Raw genomic sequence first — 20,984 nt, forward strand, 5'->3', positions numbered from 1 at the left:
TCAAAAAACAGAATCCAATGTGGTGGTAGACACACCACACCTGGAACACAGCATGTACTCAGTGATTAACAAGCATTATTATCTGTCATTTTATACAAGTTAAAATCACAACCTCATTAATAATACTTAGCATTCATTGAGCACCTACTCAGGAGCCATTTTTCAGATCTGAATGGCCAATACTGCCCCCCTTTTCCTGGTGACAGCACTCCAGTTTCCCTCCCCCATCTCATGGTCCTGGTGGGCTGCCATGCCCAGTGGACTACACCAGTAGCTGCCACCTTCATGAAGGCCTAACTGGACTTGAAAGGCCATAGACATCAGGTTTCTTAACTCGCTGCAGAGCAGGAAAGTGCTTAGATAAGTGGGGGAAAAGAGGTCAGCTCCCCAGCTCTTGCCAAAGGATCCTAGCAAGGCACCAATGGAAGGGGGAACAATTCTGGATCGGCTGCTGTTCGGATGTGGGATTAAGAAAAGCAGGGATTAACTAGGGATTGAGTGCAGTTTGGCCGCATCACTGGTTATCCCCAGGAGTAGATGAGAAGAGCAAAGCGAGCCTTTGTCTGGTCATAGGTTAAGAGGGCAGTGGTCACTCAGATCAGGATGCTGCACAGTTGCTGCCTGACTTCAGGGTGGGGGAGCTTTAGAGCTGATTTTTTTCCTTTTTCAGTCCAAGCTGATATGCACTTTCACTTCCATATCCTTCTTCCATCTTGTGACTTTGCACAAAAATACGTTTCCTCAGCACCTGACTATCACCTGCCAGAAATTTGTCAGCATATTTGACACTTTGATGACTCTGCCGGTGACCTCTGGAGTTTCACAAAGCCAAAGGGCAATGCCAGACAACACTCAGAACAGGGGCACTAAGCTGCTAGGTACTGGGGCAGGACACTGTCAGGTGGGAGATGGAGGCTGCAGCAAGTGGCTCTGGCCAGGCCCCTGAGAGACTGAGCTGCAACCTGTTGTTGCTCAGAGTCCTGTCACTGCCAGGGCCTCCCAGGTCATCTGCAGGATCTGCTGCTTAACTCTTTGTTCCACTTAGGCCCTAGCTCTGTCATTTCTCAGTAACCTTGTTACACTAGGCCAGTTACTCTCTGTTGCTTACAACCCCAAGATCCCCAAAAATAGATACCTTTCTGTAGGCCCTGGGTTGGGTACTGTGACGATGAGGAATAAGACACAGCTCACAAGACTAGGTTCACTGTTGGTATTTCCTTTGTAAAATTAAATCACCAGATTCTCCCTCTCTCCTGGCTCCTCACAGGGTGAATTCTGTGATTGCTCTCAACAGTTCCTGAATGGCTGAATGAATGGAAGGTGTGATCATATCCACTGCCATACAGCAGCAAAGAAACAGCCTTGGTGAGAGACTCCTAGCCCAGGCAGGCACATGCTGTAGAGAGGTGGCAAAGCAGGGCCCGGCGGCGTGGCCTAGAGGCTAAAGTCCTCGCCTTGAACTTGCCAGGATCCCATGTGGGCGCCGGTTCTAATCCTGGCAGCTCCACTTCTCGTCCAGCTCCCTGCTTGTGGCTTGGGAAAGCAGTCAAGGACAGCTCAAGGCTTTGGGACCCTGCACCCGCATGGGAGACCCGGAGGAGGTTCCAGGTTCCAGGCTTCGGATCGATGCAGCACAGGCCGTTGCGGCTCACTTAGGGAGTGAATCCTTGGATGGAGGATCTTCCTCTCTCTCTCTCCTCTCTGTATATCTGACTTTGCAATAAAAATAAATAAATCTTTAGGAAAAAAAAGTGGCAAAGCAGAAACATGAAACTGAGCCAGGCGCTGGTGCTGAAGCACAGCACACTACATTATCGCTTGGCATGTCAGAATCCATTTCTGGAGTGTAGTTCAACTCCTTTCTGTTCTGCTTCCAAGGCAGCTTCCTGAGAATGTGCCTGGGGTGGCAGTGGAAGACGGCCCAAGGAAATGAACCCCTGCCACACAAGAGGGAAGTAAGAATGGAATGCCTGGGTTCCTGGTTGTTGGGGGTGTTTTGTAAGTGAACTAGCCAATGAAAGATCTCTTTCTCTCTGTTATCTCCCACTCTGACACTCTTTCAAATAAAATAAATTAGAAAGAAAGAAAGACAGACAGACAGATAGCCAGTATGTGTCTTCTCTACACACCACACTGTTTCTCTTACTCATCCTAGAAAGAAGCCCTCTCCTGGTTTCAAATCCTTGGGTCAGCTGGTTTTCTGGCTAGGCGGGCCTGGGTGAAGTGTGTCTATGCAAGTTCCTCATCAATATAAATGGAATTAACTGAGCTGCCTCACAGGGCTGTTTTAGGGACCAAAATGAAACAGCGCTGTGTGCAAAGGACCTGGAATTGTTCCTAGGCCATCCATAGTAAGGGCTCAGGAAACAACAGCTGCTCAGATGAAGCTGTACACCTGCTGCGGTGGGCTCCTCTCCTCCCACCCCCTGCATTTCCCACCAGTGTGACTACCCTCTGTCTCAGGACTACAGCCTGTGCTGCTGCAGATGCCTACTTCTGGCTGGAAAGGAGCCACTGTCCTCAAAGCAAGCTGACTCCCAACTGTGGCGACATCATGAACTCCCAAGGGGGCCTGGGGGACCTCGTTCTGGTTTTCAGCTGCACCGGCAGTGTGGAGCGCTGGGAAGCCCATGTCACACAGCAAACTGAGAGTGGCACCTGCTCCCTTTGGGAGCCTGTGTGGCTTAGCACACTTGCCAGGAGCTCTGTGTCTCACTCATTCCATGTCTGGATGATGAAGCTGCCACCTGGCAACGAGATCCTCCTTCCCCACCCTGGCTGCTCGGGGAGCTGTGTGGTGTGCAGGAGACCTGGAGACATGGGAAACACCACACGTCACTGGGCCATCGGACTCAACTCTGCGCAGTTGACCCAGGAAACATCCTGCCTACACTCTCAGACCTACCTGTGCCTCTTATCCACTCCCAGGTTGCATGCTTGAATTTCTAAAATCATTGCTTTTAAAATAACTAAAATGGGGCCCAGCATAGTTCAAGGGGTTAAGCTGCCACCTGCAACACTGGCATCTCATGTGAACAGTGGCTGCAGTCCCAGCTGATCCACTTCTGAACCAACTCTCTGATAACAAACCTGATAAAGCGACAGAAGATGGCCCAAGTGCTTGGGGCGCCTGACACTCTCATAGGAGACCACGATAGGACTTTAAGGCTCCTGGCCTTGCCCAGGCTTGGCTGTTAGGGTTTTTTCGGACACAGACCAGCAGATGAAGCAAATTCTGCCCATCTTTCTAACTCTGCCAAATAAAATAAGGTACAACACAAAAGTAATTAAAGTGCTTTAGTACAGCTAATGCAACACAAAAGGATAAGACAATCAAGCAGTATCACAGGACTTGCCATGAGAAGCCCACCTGGGTCCTCTGCCTCTCAGCTCCCCTCAACAAGTTCCCCGCAACCTGCTTCTTGAATTTCGGTCTAGAGATAGTCTGTGCTGTCCGGAGCAAGCCTTCATTCTTACCTCCTATTTTATCTCATGGAATAGCGTAATGAACTTTCCGCATCTTACTTGCTTATTTAGCTACCACAGCAGTCCGAGTTCATGGAAGTTTCTCCCTTTCAGTGACCACACTGTGGTCCATTTTACAGGTGTGTATTCAAGCCAGTGCCTGACTGCTGGACATTTAGGTTCTCCCTGTTGTCTTCTGTTCACAAGCAGGGATAAAATGACTGCCCTCACTGCAGAAAACAGGATGCAAATTTCCTCTGCAGGATGCACTTCTCTCCCTCTTTCCCCACAGCTCACACTGGAACCTCCTCACGGCACTGACTTTGTCAGGACGCTCTGAAGGGCCTGAGCTCTGCCTTTCTCAAGAAAAGCACAAAGTTCGTCAGAGCTCTTTTCCCTCCACAATAACCGGCACGTAAATCACACGGCAACATCTGCTCAGAAGCCAAGTGTCAGCAAGAAGTGGGCAGTTTCCCTCAGAGATGAGAATTAAAGAACCTCACCTCAGGGACAGGAAGTCGTGAGCAGCAGCTCCCGTTAGAGAGGATCTTCCAATCAGACGGCACGTCCCGTATACCAGCCAATCAGCAGCGGCCTCGGCCCGGTGACTGCGCTCCGAGAAGGAAGACAGCCGCAGTCTCCCCAAAAGCAGCCAATCAGTGGCATTCTCTCTCTAGGCGACAGCCAATGAGCAAGGGTCTCGCTACGGTTTCGCCGCCTCCACCAGGAAACACAGGTGAGGGCGTTGAGACGCTGAATTCCTCGGTGTTTGAGTATCCTATTCATGGCCCCTGCACACCAGGCTTTCCCGAACTGTAAATAAAATCGCCCCTGGGGAGACAGGTACAGTTCTCTCTTGCAGACAATCCTCCCTTTTTTGCATCAGATGACAAGTTCAGTTTAATGCCACTCTTCCGTGGCCCTGCCTGTCGAAGGTTTGTTAGGAGCCCTGACTTGTTGCTGACTGATGCACCAAATTGACTGGAGTTTAGCAACTTTGGTCTCTTCCTTTTTTATCAGTGGCTGGTTTTTGTTTTGTTTTAAATCTGTGTACACTTAAACCTCGAAATGACAAACTGGGAAAAGATGCATTATGCAATTGTGTATTTAATATTGAAATAGTGGGAAGTCAGCTATTAGTTAGCATTTATTAACAGCTAAGCATAAAGGAAATGTAGGACTTCCTCAGCTGTACTCACCAAAGTGATAAAACTTTTTATTAAGAACAATTCTAGTTAAGATAAAATAATTGCAGCTACAGCTGGATGGGAAGTAGAGGAGCCAGGGCTCAGGTGTGGTACACGATGTCACCACTGCATAGCGTTCAAGCGGCAGGTGCATCCTCATACCACATGCCCATCCTAAACACCAAGACAAAGTTACTGCCATAAAAAAATGGGATGTGCTCCATTTATGATCACAGAGATGGGCAAATCTCTACATAGCTCACCCTTTTAAACACTAGGCATAATACAAATCACCACAACACAAACAGCTTTTACTTGGTGCAGCATTTTTCTCAGGAAAAATGCTTTGCTTCTAAGGCTTTTCCAAGTTGAATCTCCTCTGATGGGCATTCAGAAACAAGAGCAAAAATTTTCCAGACTTTTGAGTTAGGAGTTAATGAGAAAATTTCTGTTGCTTATGTTGGAAATAAGAAGTTACCTCAAAAAAGTATGTGGGCATGGGGGGAGGGTTTGGGGAGGGGTGGGGAGAATCCCAGTACCTATGAAACTGTGTCACATAATACAATGTAATTAATGAATAAATTTTTTAAAAGTATGTGGGGAAAAAAGAATTAGAAAGCAAATGTGGTGCAAAGATTATTTTCATATGTGGAAAATGAATGTTATGAAAGAACTCTGCATGACTTCCAAAAAATTTTTTGCACCAAAAAAATCCTAGTTTTTGCTGTTGTTGTTGATGATGATGCTGCATTTTCCATGAACTTTTTGAAAGCACACCCTACAAATAAAACTTTTGGTGGATGTTTGCATAAAAGCAAAACTGATGTCTATTCAAAAGTGAAGTCAAAAGACCAGCGCTTCCTAGATTCTACAACTGCCATTCAAAAAGCATCCAAAGTTCTCTAATGATGACTGAAGCAATGGTCATGAAACAGATATCCACTTCAGCATCCTAAATGGAGTCAAGTAAGCATGTTTATGATGCTGAAGTCACTCTAAAACCTTCATCTTACGCTCAAAAAAACCCACTGGCTGGCTGGCTCTTTTTAAGATTTATTTGTTTACCTAAAAGGCAGAACGAGATCAAAAGAGATCTTTAATCTGCTGATTCACTCCCCAAATGGCCACAATAGCCAGTAGCTTTCCCCAGGTCTCCCACGTGGATGCAGCAGTCCAAGAATTTGGGCCATCTTCTGCAGCTTTCCTAGCCACATGAGCAGGGGGCTGATCAGAAATGGAGCTGCCAGGACTTGAGCTCGTGCCCACAGGGATGCCAGCAGTACAGGCAGCAGCTTTACCCACTATGCCACAGAACTGCCCCCTCACACCCATTGGCTCACTCTAATAATGCAGTTAAATGCATCCTCCATTTACACGAAGCACTGGAACTATCCTTTAATTTGGAAGAAAAGGCGATCAAAATTTTTGACTTTGAAAGCAATCTGAGAAATCAATCCCATTTATTCCTTATTCATAGTTTTCAATGGTCAATTTAGCAGCAGAATTATGTAAACTGGAAAAAGCACAAAGAGTGTTCTTGAAGGACTCCTTTGCTCAAGGAATAAAAGTTGGCAACAATGCTCCTTTTTGGTCAGTGGTGAGCATTTTTTAAAGCCACTGACTAAGAGATGCAATGGAATCCTGAAGAATGAAAAAGGCAAGCTATGCTATGAAAGACAGCATTCTGTGCTACGGCCAATCCAGCTGGGGCAGTGTGTCTCAGAGCTGCCACCCTTGTGCCAGGATGCAGCCTCTCAACTGCCGAGGGTAGTGCTGGGGGTGCTTTCTTGGCAGTCAGTAACCAGTGTCTAGCAGAGCAAAGTCCATTGGATGTGACCACCGCAGAAGCCCAGTAGCAATGCCAGTGGGATGCAGACTGTTGCTGCAAGGAATTTCACAAGCACATTTACAAAAGGAGGAAGTATTAAGGGAAACAAATTCACTTGGGAAATATTTTGGAAACAGGTGTGTATATTATATATTTATAATTCATTTCAGATAGAGAGTGAAAGTATGTTTGTTATAAAAAGGTCCTGAGCAGAAGTTTTTCTTTTGCCTCAGTGTATGGATGCATACATAGGCAATTAGAAAGAACTTGAATTTCACTGAGTGTCCTGTGCTTTTAATTATTAAGTGTGGAAACTACTGTCCCAGACTCTATGTGCTTGTGTTTTTTTGTTCATGCCTGCTTGCAATGCCCCCACCTCCTCATCAATGATACAACCCTAGTTTTCTCTTTTATAGATAGCTTATTTATTTTATTTATATGATAGGAGGGGGTGGAGTCGGGGCACAGAAACACAGAGAAACAGAGATCTTCCATCTGCTGACTCAATCCCTGGATGCTTGTAGCAGCAGCCTGTGCTGGATAAGTCCACAGGTCTCCCACAGCAGTGGCAGGGATCCAACTACTTGACCCATTCCTCATGCCTCATACAAGGCTTGTGTTAGTGGGAAGGTGAGATCAGAAAAGGGGCCTTAAAATAAATAAATCTTTTTTTTTAAAGTCCAATGGCAGGGTGGTTACTGGCCTAATGGTTAAATGCAAGTTGAGACAACTGCATCCCTGCCACCCACATGAGAGATCCAGGTTGAATTCCTGACCCAGCCCAGCCCAACCTGAACTGCTATAGGTAAGTGAGAGAGTAACTAGTGGATGGGTGGGTCCTCCTTCTTTCTCGTATGTGTGTGTGTGTAAAAAATATATATTTCTTTTTATTGGAAAGGCAGAACTATTTACAGAGAGGAGAGAAAGGTGTTCTGCTCACTGGTTCATTCTCCAAGTGGCTACAATGGCGAGTAGCCTCCTCCAGCTCTCCCATGCAGGTATAGAATCCCAAGGCTTTGGGCCATCCTTTACTGCTTTCCCAGGCCACAAGCAGGGAGCTGGATGGGAAGCAGAGCAGCTGAGACACGAACTGCACCCATATGGCATCCCGGTGTGTGTAAAGTGAGGATTAGCCATTCAGCCATTGCACCAGGCCCAAAATATAACTTAAAAAAAAAAGAAAAGGGCCCGGCAGTGTGGCCTAGCGGCTGGAGTCCTTGCCTTGGATGTCCCAGGATCCCATGTGGGTGCCGGTTCTAATCCTGGCAGCTCCACTTCCCATCCAGCTCCCTGCTTGTGGCCTGGGAAAGCAGTCGAGGACGGCCCAGAGCACTGGGACACTGCACCTGCGTGGGAGACCTGGAAGAGGTTCCTGGTTCCCGGCTTCAGATCGGCGCAGCACCGGCTGTTGCGGCTCACTTGGGGAGTGAATCATCGGATGGAAGATCTTCCTCTCTGTCTCTCCTCTTCTCTGTATATCTGACTTTGTAATAAAATAAATAAATCTTTAAAAAAAAAAAGAACAGTAGTTCTCAAGGGCTGGGGGAAGGCAGCAGTGCACAGTTATCTTCTTGTAGGTACAGAGTTGTGCAAGATGAAGAAATTCTTGAGGCTGGCTTACAACAATGTGAGTGTACTCATCATCATAAAATTTTAGATTCAGAAATGGCTATAATAATAAATTAAGCAAAGAAAATAAAAAAGGAATCCTTTAGTCTTCTTGGTTTCTCTCCTCCCTTTTCCCTTCTAAGAAGTCAATTTGGAGTGATTTCCATGTATTTCTGAGATGACAGAGAAGAATGAGGCAAGTGAGAAATCTAAATAAATTGTTTGTAGAGAAAGGACTACATGAAATTTCATGAGTAAGTGGACAAGGGGGCCCCCTGATAAAGGCCTAGGAAAACCAGCAGAAGGTGGCCCAAGAGCTTAGGCCCCTATCACCCACTTGGGAGACGTGAAGAAGCTCCCAGCTTCAGCCTGGCCCAGCCCTGGTCACTAGGTCACCTGGGGAGTGAACAGCAGATGGAAAATCTCTTGGTCTGGTCTGATGGCCTACCAAACGAATCCTTACCTTGCATGCACCAGGATCCCATATGGATGCAGGTTCATATCCCAGCTGCTCCACTTCCCATCCATTTCCCTGATTGTGGCATCGGAAATCAGTAGAGGATGGCCCAGAGGCTTAGCATCCTGCACCCACATGGGAGACATGGAAGAAGCTTCTGGCTCCTGGCTTTAAATTGGCTCAGCTCTACTTCGGGAGTGAACCAGTGGACAGAATATCTCTCTTTGTCTCTCTTCCTCTCTATAAATTTACCTTTCAAGAAAAATAAATAAATAAATACATCTTTTAAAAAAATTTTAAAAAGAAAATATCTGTCTCTGCCTCTAACTCTGACTTTAAAATAAATACATATTTTTTTAATACATATTTTTAAAAAAATATTAAAAGTATTATGGCAACAGGTGCTGCGATCTCCCTAATCAATATAAAGTGGGGCAGAAGCTATGCTTTGGGACTTGTGGGACTGAGTCACAGAAAAGGATCCAGCCCTAGCCCGCCTTTGTCTCAGTGCTGTCCTCGGATCCCAGGCACTGCAGCTCACAGTGTGCATCAGGCACCAGACATGTGAGTCAGCAAGCTTTTACTGGATCATGGTTCCAGACTGGGCTTTCATCTTACGGCCAGACATCACCATCATCAAGCCCTACCTGAATTTCTAGCCATCAGAAACCTTAAGAAACAGTGATTCTGACTGTACCCAGCCATTGGGGCCTGAGGTAATCTGTTATGCAGCAACAGCTAACTCATTAACTATCCTTTTAGAATTTGCCTTTAATAACTTCTGGGGAAAGTGGCTATTTTTTGACATACCCACTCATTCATTCACCCAGGCCCCAGGGCTGAGCAGGACTGTTCAGGCATGCAAAACATCAGTCCGTGCAGGAGTTACAGGGCGATCTACTGCATGGATGAACTCCCAGTTCCACTCACTGCCAGCTTTAATTCCATGTCAACAGGATGGAAGGGCAGTGTGGGTTACAGGTATGGCTCAGTTGGGTGGGGAGCACTGGCGACAGGAAGGGAAGGTTAGAGGGCACTCAGCAAGATCAGGGTGTGTGTTGTGGGGAGGGGAAAAGGAAACAAGGGCTGTTGGGGGTCTGGCCATGGATGCCACAGTGTGCTACTATTTAACACAGCAGCCACATGAGGTCAGTATTACTACTTACTTTCTGTTCAATTCCCCTATTCCAGGTAAGAAATCAGACCTGAAAAGGTGAGTCATTTTCCCAAACTACTTAAATTCCAGAGCTTGGCCAGCTCTCAGTGTGACCCCAGGAATATCTGCTCAGTGTCCAGGCTGTCGGCAGGCCCTGAGGCTACACAAAGGCACTGCTCCCTCCCAGCACATGGGACCTCACCAGGAGCAGGCCCAGTGAAAGTCACCTGCCATCCCTCCCCTGCTGGTGCAAACCCAGCACAGCAGGCCTGCCTAGCTGGCGTGTTTGGAGGCAGGGCCTTCACTGTGACACATGGGTGATCCTCATTTTGAGACACATCTGACTGAATTTGAAAGCAAGTAAACCAAGATGACAGCAACATAAGGCTGAAGGACAAGTTCCTCAGTGGATCCAAGTGTGGAAGGATCTGCTCCACCATCCAGCCTCCTAGGGAGTATCCCCACAAATGAAGGCAACCCGTGCCAGGTCTATGTGGAGCTGTGGCCAGGCCCACAACAAATCACTGCTGGATGGAGGCTCTGCCACGGGGGCATCCAGTCGGGGTGCCTTTAACCTCTGGCTGCCGGAAGAGATGCCAGCTTATTAAGAGGCATCTCCATCCTCCTGAGAGCCAACAACAGACAGAATGGCCCAGGCTCTGACACTATGCTCTCCAAATCATCATATTCCCTCAACTACACAATGGCACAGCTCACAGTTGTGTCTGGAGAGGGCTCCTGTGAAACTGTTGAAGCTGCATACAAACCAGATAGTCATATGCACAGCAGCACGAGCCAGAGACCAAGATGAACACCACCAAGCCTTCCCTTCTAAAGAGATCTCCTGTCCGGCTCCCTTGAAGGAGCAAGTCAATGGAACTCTTCCGACCATGCTGGCTCCCCTGTGCTTCCACATAAGCACCCAAACAAACCCTGTCTGGGTTAAAGCCTGACTTCTTTCCCATTTCTATTTCAGGCAGGTCAGAGAACCTTGGATTGGTGAATGCTGGGAAAAGGTCTCACACACAACTCAAGGGGGCCAAGACCACGATTCCTTTGGCAACTGCTCTAACATTGCTGAGTAAGAGCTTAAACCAACTTTCCTGAGTTTCCTGGCAATGTCTAGCTAAGTTTACATTTAAGGTTTGTTTTCTCTCTCAATCTTTCCAGACTAACTGGGGTCTCTAGGCAGCATGGAATCTCCAACTTATCTCCAAAGCCTTACAAACAAAAGCAACCAATTCCCACTTTGTACCACTCCTGTCAGTTCAAGTTACGGGGTGATTTCTCTTGGTAGGCTGTTAATGACTTGTTGAATCCTTTAAGTGTAACTGAAACTGACCTGCCAGTCTCCCCTGGGTAGGCGAACAGAGGTAGGAGGTAATAGAGGCAGGAGGTAACAGGTGCATTTGATTTGCTATTTGAACTATACATTTCCTCATCTCTGGTGCATTGATTATCTCAATAGACAAACTTGACCATACTAGACAGGAACAGGGACACAGACAGAAACCTCACAAAGCCCAGTGTAGGATTCAGTGTCCCCACATATTGTTTTTTGGCCTACCATCCTCTCCCCAAAACAGGGATCCTTAGAAAACTTTCTCATTGGGCTTCCTAGAGTCTATCTGAGAGTGCTTAGACTCAAACTGATAAAGAGCTGGGAAGGCATCAGAGAGCACTGGGGGTAGGGGAGGGATCTCCCTGTCAGGGCTGCCCACTGGGTAGCAGCATTGGCTGAGTCCCCTTTTGCGACCTCAGCATCCCCCCTGGTGGCTGGTGTGCTCTGTAGTGCATAACAGCCTGAGAATTCCACACCTCTGTAACCTCCTTGGGAGTGCTACTGAACCCTGGTCCTTTCCAGATGGCCCTCCTGTGAGCACAGAGCACTGGCAAGGCATGTCTGGACTCAGCAGAGATGCCTAAAGTCTCACCCATCCCCAGCCCCAGTGCCCTCTCAGGGCTCTAGTTCTGCCTATTCTACAAGGTGTTCCTCCTCAAGGAGGAGAGTCAAGAATCCTAACTGCCCACCTCCCCCTGCCCCCCAACGGCCCTTTGGTATTTTTTGTTCTACCTGGTCCTGACTTAAATGCATAGGATTGCCTAGCTTAGCTGCAGGTACCTTCCCCAAAGTGGGCTGGAGCATTCAGGAACATGAGAGAGAGAGTGAGGCAGGGTGTTAGGACCCACCCACAGGTCATGGGCTTCAGGAACCTCCCTGCATCTCCCTACCATGACACTGCCCCTCAGAGAGAACCTTTATTAGTAATGGAGGGGGTATATGGATCTCTTGTCCTTGTCCGGCAAGAACTCAAATTTCTTCCCTTGTAACTCAGGGGTAACCTCACTCTGATTGGGGGAGATATGGATTTCACAATGAGGAGCCAATTGTAGGGCCACCCGACCCTGCCAATTTTCTTCCGCCAAGGGACTGAGATTTGTGCTGAGCCCGCCCTCCTTCAAACACTCTCTCCTTCACCCTGCTCCTGCAGCAGCCTCACTGGCTAGGCCTTAACCGAGCTGGTGCCATACTGGGGCTGCAGTGACTCACCCCTGCCAGCTTCCCCTGGCCTCCTGGGTTGGGTGGCCCAGACTGGAGATGGGGCCAATGAGCCAGCTGTCTTCATACGGAGTACTTTCGGCCCCAAAAACCAGTGTCTGCTGTCTTCTCTGGAAGTTCAGGGCAGCCTAAGACATGAAGCAGGTGTTTAGAACTATCTGATTGCCAGAATTCCATCCTAAGAACTGCACAGAGACCTTTCCAACCTTTCTAGTGAGTCCCCCTGTATCTCAACTTCTTGCATCCTCTCAGCAACGTACTGCTATCAAAGTCTGCCTTCTGTGGCTCCATGGCACACGGGGGCCTAGGCTTAGAGTATCATCAGAAACATCATGCTGCTGATGTGCCTCCTTCCATTTGCCCCCCACCCCCCGCTAGCACCACCATAACAAGGGTGATCTTTAGGACATGACTACCTGCCCAGGTGGGCTTTAAATGGGAAACATACTTCCAGGAATCCCTCAGGGTTGGTGCCACTCACACGACTCAGAAGCGGTCAGGCCTCTGAGCTGAACCTGATGGAGGAGGGGAGGAGTTGGTGACCACCCCCCTCCCCACGCTGGCTGGCACTGGGTGTGCTCTCAGAGGAGCGGATGTGGCACTGACCAAGCTGCTTCCTGTGTAGATGGCGGGTTAGCCATCCAGTTGGGGGATGGGAGGGATTAGTTGGGAGTCTCATCAGCTGAGGAGTATCCAGTAGCTGCTGCAGGTGTCCTGCTCTATTTCCCTCTGTTTGTACAGCCTGAAGACAGCCTCTCCTCTGGGGCAAGTGGCTTCCCTCCCACCTGGCTTGAGCAGGGAAGCACTGGCTTGAGCAGTGCCCACCTCCAACCCCCAGAAGCTCTTGGTGGCAGTCATTGTCTTTTTCCCAACAACTCTTCTCCCCCACTTAGTCTTCCTAATAAGGACCCATCACCCGTGGCGAAAGCCAGGCCTAAAGATTTCTTGCTCTGCCCTTTGTGAACTCTGAAGTCTGATCTCTTATGCTCCACAGCAGCATCCGGGCCACCTGTGTATTTCCAGTCCTGGTCCTCTCCTGAGGGCCACCAGGCTTGTGCTTCTGGTAACTGCTACATGGCTCAAGAGAGCACTAATCCCAGAGGGCTCATTCCTTGGCTCCAGGAGGTGCTGGGCCAAACAGGCACTGGGGGCTGCCTCACATCTTGGAGCTCTGAGTCAGCAATCCAGGACCACCAGGCACCAAGGGAAACGTTTCAGGCCAGCAGGACAGGACAGCTATGCCCTGGAGACAGGGAGATGTGTGTGTGTGTGTGTGTGTGTGTATACACACACTGTATTCCCATTTCTGTTAAACAACAGTGTTGTATTCTCACGGGAAAACAATCTATAATGTGTCAGCTCTTAGCAAGTGTGGGCAGTGGGCTAAATCAGCCTTTTCCTCTAGCATCTACTTAGTGCAGCAAAGCTTGATCTTGAAAACGCACAAAATGGGCCCGGCGGCGTGGCCTAGAGGCTAAAGTCCTCGCCTTGAACGCCCCAGGATCCCATATGGGCGCCGGTTCTAATCCCGGCAGCTCCACTTCCCATCCAGCTCCCTGCTTGTGGCCTGGGAAAGCAGTGGAGGGTGGCCCAATGCATTGGGACCCTGCACCCGCGTGGGAGACCCCGAAGAAGTTCCTGGTTCCCGGTTTCGGGTCGGCGCGCACCGGCCGTTGCAGCTCACTTGGGGAGTGAATCATCGGACGGTAGATCTTCCTCTCTGTCTCTCCTCTTCTCTGTATATCTGACTTTGTAGTAAAATAAATAAATCTTAAAAAAAAAAAAAAAAAAACGCACAAAAGCCCGCTTATATTTAAAACACAGAAGTTGTCATATTTAGGGGCCTGTGCTGTGGTGAACCATGTTAAGTCACTGCCTGCATTCCATATGGGCACCGAGAGGTTGGAGTCCCGGCTGCTCTACCTCCCTTCCAGCTCCCTGCCAATAGCCCTGGAAAGCAGCAGACAACGGCCCAAGTACTTGAACCCCTATGCCACGTGAAAGATCCAGAAGACGCTTCTGGCTGGCCTCGCCCTGGCTATTGTGGCCATTTGGGGAGCAAACCAACAAATGGGCAACCTCTCTGTCTTTCCTTCTTTCTCTGCCTGTCAAATAAATAAGGTTTTCTTTTTTTTTAACTTGTAATACCTAGGTAAACAAGCAGCATCCACACAGGAACTGGCGGCAAAGCCAGGCCCAACCCTGGAGAGCAGAGCAGCCGCAAATCCGGCTGGAGACCCTCCTCCGGCCTGGAGACGGCAGCCCCGGGGGGCCAACTGGCGCGGGGGTCCCGCCGGCCAGTGTTCCTCCTCACCCGCCGCTCTGCCGCTGAGGTGAAGGCGGAGGCCCTCAGGCCCGAGGCCGGGCGCACAGGCCACTCCTGCCGGGCTCCGCTGAGTCAGCCGGCCGGCTGGCTCGCTCAGCCGCGTGACTCGGCGCCACGTGACGCGCGCTGGGCGGCGCCTGACCTGCAGAGCGGAGCGCAGTCCCTGCAGCCGCCGCGGGAGGCGACCGCGTAAGTGGGGAGTGGGGCGTAGGGCGGCCGCGGGACCAGGCCGCTGCCCCCCGTGTTGCAGCAGCAGGGTCAGGGTCGGGGAGCCGCCGCTCTCACCCCCAGCCCCGGACGGGGCCGTTCAAGGAGAGGGAGAAACGCGCGGACCACTCCCCGCTTCTGGCCACGCCGAGGAGAGGAGGCCTGACAATGATCAGGGCCAATTTCTTTGAGGAAACTGAGGACTCCGAAGGATTGGCAGAGCCTGGTGGGCACACAGGAGCACCTCTCCTCCCAGTGCAGACTGGGGAGGACACACCTCCCAGACAGGGCCCACACCCCGCCTGCTCTGGTGGCCTGGGAGGTCCCGGTGACCACTCTGCTTTTCTGAGCAAGGCTGCAGGGTGGGGGTCCCAACTGGGAGTGGCAAGGGAGGTGTTGAGCCGGGCTCCCAGATACTAGGCAAAGCCAACATGGTGCATTCCAACCGAATGTCTGACACGGTTCCCTCCTTGAGCCCCTGGTGAAATCGCTGAACTAGGAACTGCTGCCCTCATTTTTACACAGCAGAAAAAGGTTTGGGAACTTTGGTCCTTGAAGGAGGCCCTGCAGTTGTCAGTGGAGCTGGGATTGGACCCCGGGTCTCTCCCGCAGGAGCGCCTCCTGGCGGGTGGTGACTGGTAGACGCCCACCTGCCTATTAGTTCCTCTGTGAACCCAGTCTTTCTGGGTGAGAGGGGTCTATCACCGCTCCGCATCCTGTGCCCGCTGCCCTCACCATCTATTGCCTTGGGCATCCCCTCTCCCACACAGGACAAGATGAAGCTTATCATCCTGGACAACTATTCCCAGGCCAGCGAGTGGGCGGCCAAGTACATCAGGAACCGCATCATCCAGTTTAACCCGGGGCCAGACAAGTACTTCACGCTGGGGCTGCCCACCGGTGCGTCAGGGGATGGAGTGGGTGCTGTAAGTAGGGTGGGTGGAGAGAGCAGGTATCAGGGGCTTTCTGAGGAGCCTGGTATGGGGGCTCACTCAGTGAGCTCAAGTTCCTCCTTTTTAAAAACACATTTATTTACTTTTATTTGAAAGACAGGAAGACAGAAGAGACAGATACACACACAAACAGAATATTTTGGTTTGCTGTTTCACTTCCTGAAAACCCTGTGAAAGCCTGGGCTGGGCCAGGTGGAAGGCAGGTGCCTGGAACTCAGTCTCCTGTCTGTGTGGTAGAGACTCAGCTTCTCAGGGTGCTCATGAGCAGGGAGCTAGAATTGGCCCATCCCTGGCTGTTGTGGCCTTTTGGGGGAGTGAACAGCAGATGGAAGAACTCTCTGTCTCTCTCTCACATTAGAGAATAGCACATTGGTAATGAACTCTGATGTTAACTTAGTGACCAGGCAGGGGGATTTCGGTCATCAGCAGGGTGGCCACTGCCAGGGAGTCAGCTGCCAGCAACACCCGTTATAGCCACATCCTCCTGGATCTGACCACTGAGCGGGGTCATAACCATCCAGCACAGCTCGGTCTGGAGCATGGGGTAGGACTTTGCTTCTGACCAGGTTCTCCTTACAGGCAATCTTCCTGGCTTGCAGCACTGGGGGCTGCACAGGCATTCATGGATGTGGTCTGTCTTGCAGGGAGCACTCCACTCGGATGCTATAAGAAACTGATTGAATACTACAAGAATGGTGACCTGTCCTTTAAGTTCGTGAAGACCTTCAACATGGATGAGTACGTCGGTGAGTCTGCCCCCTCTTGAGGCTCTCAGGTGACTTCCTGCACTGTGCAGCTCTGGGAAGCCAGTGTCGTTGGTGATTGGCTCAGGCATCACTTCCAGTCTTTGTCAGGCCTGGGTTTACTCTTTCTCAGGACTAACTTTGTCGCAAGAACTGGTGTCACAGATGTGGGAAAGTATCGTCCACCTCCAGCAACAGAGCCTTCTCACTTGCCTGCTCCCCAGCTCTGGAATTAATGATTGCAGGTGTCATCCTGGTAGGGGTGTGTTCACCAGGGCCTGTCTGGTCCCTGTTGCCAGCATGCACTGCCAGCTCCCTGTCTTGCCATGAGGGCTTCTGGGAAACCATACCTTGGTCTTACTGTTACCATGCCACCCCCTAGGCATTTGGACTTGGCTTCACTTTAAGCATTCTTTTCTTTAAAAAAATGTGGTGATAAACAAGTTGCATGGAGTTTGCTCCTGGAAGCACTTGTGTGCTGTTGAGCACTCACACTGCTGTGCAGCTAACTCTATGCCCCTCCCCTCCTGGCACACGGGGACTGTGCCAAACCTGCTGACATCTGTCGTCTGGTCACTGGAACCCACTGCTTCCTTATCTGCCTTGGTGATTTTGCACTGAGTTGCCCATCTAAGTGGGATCAACAAGGACTTTTTGTGGCTGGCATTTTGTCCTCAGAGTTCATCCACCTGATAGTTTACTTTAGAATACCTTTTTTTAAAAGTCTTTTTAAAAATTGATTTGAAAGGCAAATTGACAAAGAGAAATCTTTGTTTCTGGTACACTTCCCAAATGTCCACAACAACCAGGGCTGGGCCAGGCAAAAGCCAGGCATGGAACTCTCATCTGGGTTTCCTACACATACCCAGGCTCTCATTTACTTTAAACATGATTTTTCTTCCTGGCTGAAAAACAAACCCATTTTGGAAAGCACTGAGATAATTCTTTCCAACCACTTGGCATTCAGGCTGAGCAAAATATAGCTTGGGGGTGGGAGGCACAGGGTGCGGGCTGTGCTTGTTTCCTTTCCCAGATGGGCCCAGTCCTATTCAGATGCCCAAAATGTCGCCAGCCCCCAGGCTGTAGTCATTACCTAGGAAGATGGAGATCCAAGTGAGGGGACTGCCTGGTGTACAGCTCTGTGGTCCCAGAGGGTATTGGGGGGTTGGACCCTTGCAGTCATCAGCTCATCCTGAGTGTTAGGGTATGGAGGAGGGGACAAGGGCTCCCCAATGGGCAGCCCCAGGGGGTGTGTACAGCTCTGGTGGTGGGTGTGGGGGTGTCCAGCATCCTTCCTGGGGGTGGGCTGAGGCTCAGCTTGGTGTGGCTGAGCATCCCTTGGCTCCACAGCCCTGCCTCGCGACCACCCAGAGAGTTATCACTCCTTCATGTGGAATAACTTCTTCAAGCACATTGACATTCACCCTGAGAACACCCACATTCTGGATGGGAATGCTGCTGACCTGCAGGCCGAGTGTGATGCCTTTGAAGAAAAGATCAAGGCCGCGGGTGGGATCGAGCTCTTTGTTGGAGGTGAGTGTGACATGCGACAGCACATGCCAGGGCCCCAGAGGGCTGAGTATGCACAGGGAGGAGGACATACCTAGCCTGTTGTCTGTACCAGTGACAGTGGCATCCTTTGTCACCTTGTGGAGGCACAATGAATTGGGGGCCCCAGGTGTCCTCCCTGTCCCTGCTGCCCAAGAACTGTATGGTTTGGGGGACTCGCCATCTTTCTGCACTTTCATGCCTCATCTATACATTGAGGTCTGGTTTACTCTCCAGTCTTTGGGTTTTATGGATCTTAATGTTTGAAATCATGGACACATGTAGTTCCAGAAGGTTCCCCACAGCCCCTGCCTATCAATGGCTGGCTGAACCCGAGAATTTTGTGACTGAGTAAAGGTCCTCCAGCAAGCAGCAGCACCTCGGCTGTCTCCCTCTGTCACTGGAGCTCTTGCCTCTGCTCTGGCTGCTTTTTCTGTGGCCTTCCTTTGCCACTGCTGCAGTCACCCATGGCGGTGTCTCCTTGGGGTGGCCAACACTGCTAGAAGCTTAGCTCTTCAGTACCTTAAAGCCAGGGTAAGAGGGCAGGGACTTTTTTATTCTTAGATTTTATAAATCTTACAGCCCTTTTCCTAATCATGTGCATGTTTTATTTGTTGTAAATCTGCCTAGAGGTGCCACCAATAGTAACATGCAGGGGACAGAGAAGAGTTTCTGGTGGTGTGGGCAGTGGAAGTCATCTGAATGCTCCTTACTTAGCCTTTTGAGGGTGATGGCAAGTCAGCAGTGTCTGTCTGTGCCTCACAGGGATGGCAAAGAAAGGGACAGATCACACACTCATGGTGTCCCTGCCGGGGAGACATGAGGACACACACCAGCCTCGGAGATTGTTTTTTCAGACTCAACTTGGGAGAGACTTTCTGTTCTTGCTTTCTGGAGTCCCTGGCACTCATAGGTCTGTCCCCATGCAGGCATCGGCCCCGATGGACACATCGCCTTCAATGAGCCAGGCTCTAGTCTCGTGTCCAGGACCCGCGTGAAGACACTAGCCATGGACACCATCCTGGCCAATGCCAGGTTCTTCGATGGAGATCTGACCAAGGTGCCCACCATGGCCCTGACGGTGGGCGTGGGCACCGTCATGGATGCCAGAGAGGTAAGAGTACAGGGGTGCTGCCAGCCTTCAGCAGGGGCAGGGCCTCTGTTCATTTTAACTCCAGGTACCACTTGAATATACTATTTTTAAAACCAATCTTGTTACTTACTTAAAATGCAGAGAAAGAAAAAACTCCCATCTGCTGGTTCACTTCCCATATGCCCATAACAGCCAGGGCTGAGGCAGGCCAAGAACTCACTTCAGATCTCCCACATGGGTAAGCAGGACCAAACACTTGAGCTAGCTCGTGCTGCCTCCCAGAGTATGCGTTAATAGGCAGCTGGAATGACGAGGGAGCTGGGACTCAAACCTGAGCTCTGCACTGTGGCATGCAGGTGTTCCAAGCAGTAGCCTAACTGCAGCATAACACACCTTCTGAGAACATTCTTACTAAAAATGAAGACATCATACTTAAAGTTTCTGATCTAGCTCCTGCTAACCTGTTTTGTGAGAGGCGGCAGATGAAGGCTCAAGTGCTTGTGTCCCTGCATCTGCACTAGAGACCTGGATGGAATTCCTGGCTCTTGGCTTCTGGCTGGCTTGGCTGTGTCTACTGTGGTCATTTGGAAAGTGGATTAGTGACTGGAAGAGCTCTCTGTTCCTCTTTCTTTCAAATAATTAAACAGGCAGTCCCCTCATCTCACGGACGCTGGCAGTCACTGGCGGGGTGAGAGGATGGCCATCCTGGCATGCAGTTGGCTGGGTTTCTGCATCACAGGAGTGTTCTCTGCCCCCCAGGTGATGATCCTCATCACGGGCGCGCACAAGGCCTTCGCGCTGTACAAGGCCATCGAGGAGGGTGTGAACCACATGTGGACCGTGTCTGCCTTCCAGCAGCACCCACGCACCGTGTTTGTGTGTGATGAGGATGCCACCTTGGAGCTGAAAGTGAAGACTGTCAAGTACTTCAAAGGTGAGGGCAGGGAGGGGCTGGGTGCACAGAGACTGTGCTCAGAACGGCACTGCCTTGCATCCTGTGGCCATTCCTAATGGGTCAGTCTGACAACCGTGACCTGAATAAAAACTGGACCCCGGTCTTTCACAAGTCTGCAGTTACGTCTCTGCCATCCATGATGCCAGGGCCCATTGATGGAGATGTGTCAGCTCTGAGGAGGAGGAAGGAAAACGCAGAATGGTAGCAAGGACCAGGTGGCAATCCTGCAGGCCTCACCCAGGCCTTCCTTTCCGGGCAGGGACCCCAGCTGGTTGCCATAAGAATCTCTGTTGCCTTCACATCCAAAGGCTTGCAGCAGCCAGGGCTGGGCCTGGCAGAAGTCCAGAGCCAGGAATTTGCATATGGGTCTCCTATGTGGCTGGTGGGAACCTCAGCACTTAAGCCACAATACTTTAAGCAAATACACGTTAAAAGCAATTTACTGAGCAGGTAAATCGGGAATCTGTTCTTTGTTGAAAAGTAGCCAGCTCCCGTGGTAACTGAATTTGCATAAGTTCCATGGACTCAGGTACTGATCCCAAGAGGTTTACTGCTTGGGAACCACAGAGGAGGAGTTGGTTTCAGGACAGGATTTGAAAGTTCCTGGATGGTCAGTGTTGGTAATCATGGAATGCTACCTGCAGTCACATTTTGTTCTTTGTTTTCTGTAGGTTTAATGCTTGTTCATAACAAGTTGGTGGACCCCTTGTACAGCATCAAGGAGAAAGAAATCGAGAAGAGCCAGTCTTCTAAGAAGCCGTACAGCGATTAGTGTGTGCTGGGGACCTGCAATGGCGTACCTGCAGGGAGAGGTCTTTTAGAAAATTGTAGAACAGAATCGTCTTTCTTTAATTCAGTTATGCCACTCCAGAAAAGTGAGCAAGTATTCCAGTCTTGG

General features: G+C 50.1%; 1 protein-coding gene across 1 annotated transcript; it reads left to right on the plus strand.

Moving 5' to 3' along the window:
- Positions 1–14,716: 14,716 nt before the first annotated feature.
- GNPDA1 (glucosamine-6-phosphate deaminase 1) lies at positions 14,717–20,888 on the plus strand. Its single transcript, XM_004586504.4, has 7 exons — positions 14,717–14,776; positions 15,565–15,694; positions 16,392–16,493; positions 17,841–18,023; positions 18,968–19,152; positions 19,891–20,065; positions 20,758–20,888. Exons 2-7 carry the CDS (start codon positions 15,571–15,573, stop codon positions 20,856–20,858), a joined length of 870 nt encoding a protein of 289 aa, XP_004586561.1. The 5' UTR covers positions 14,717–14,776; positions 15,565–15,570; the 3' UTR covers positions 20,859–20,888.
- The last annotated feature ends 96 nt before the right edge of the window (positions 20,889–20,984 follow it).

Source organism: Ochotona princeps, chromosome 19 (genome assembly GCF_030435755.1).
Source record: "Ochotona princeps isolate mOchPri1 chromosome 19, mOchPri1.hap1, whole genome shotgun sequence".
Classification (NCBI taxonomy): Eukaryota; Metazoa; Chordata; class Mammalia; order Lagomorpha; family Ochotonidae; genus Ochotona; species Ochotona princeps.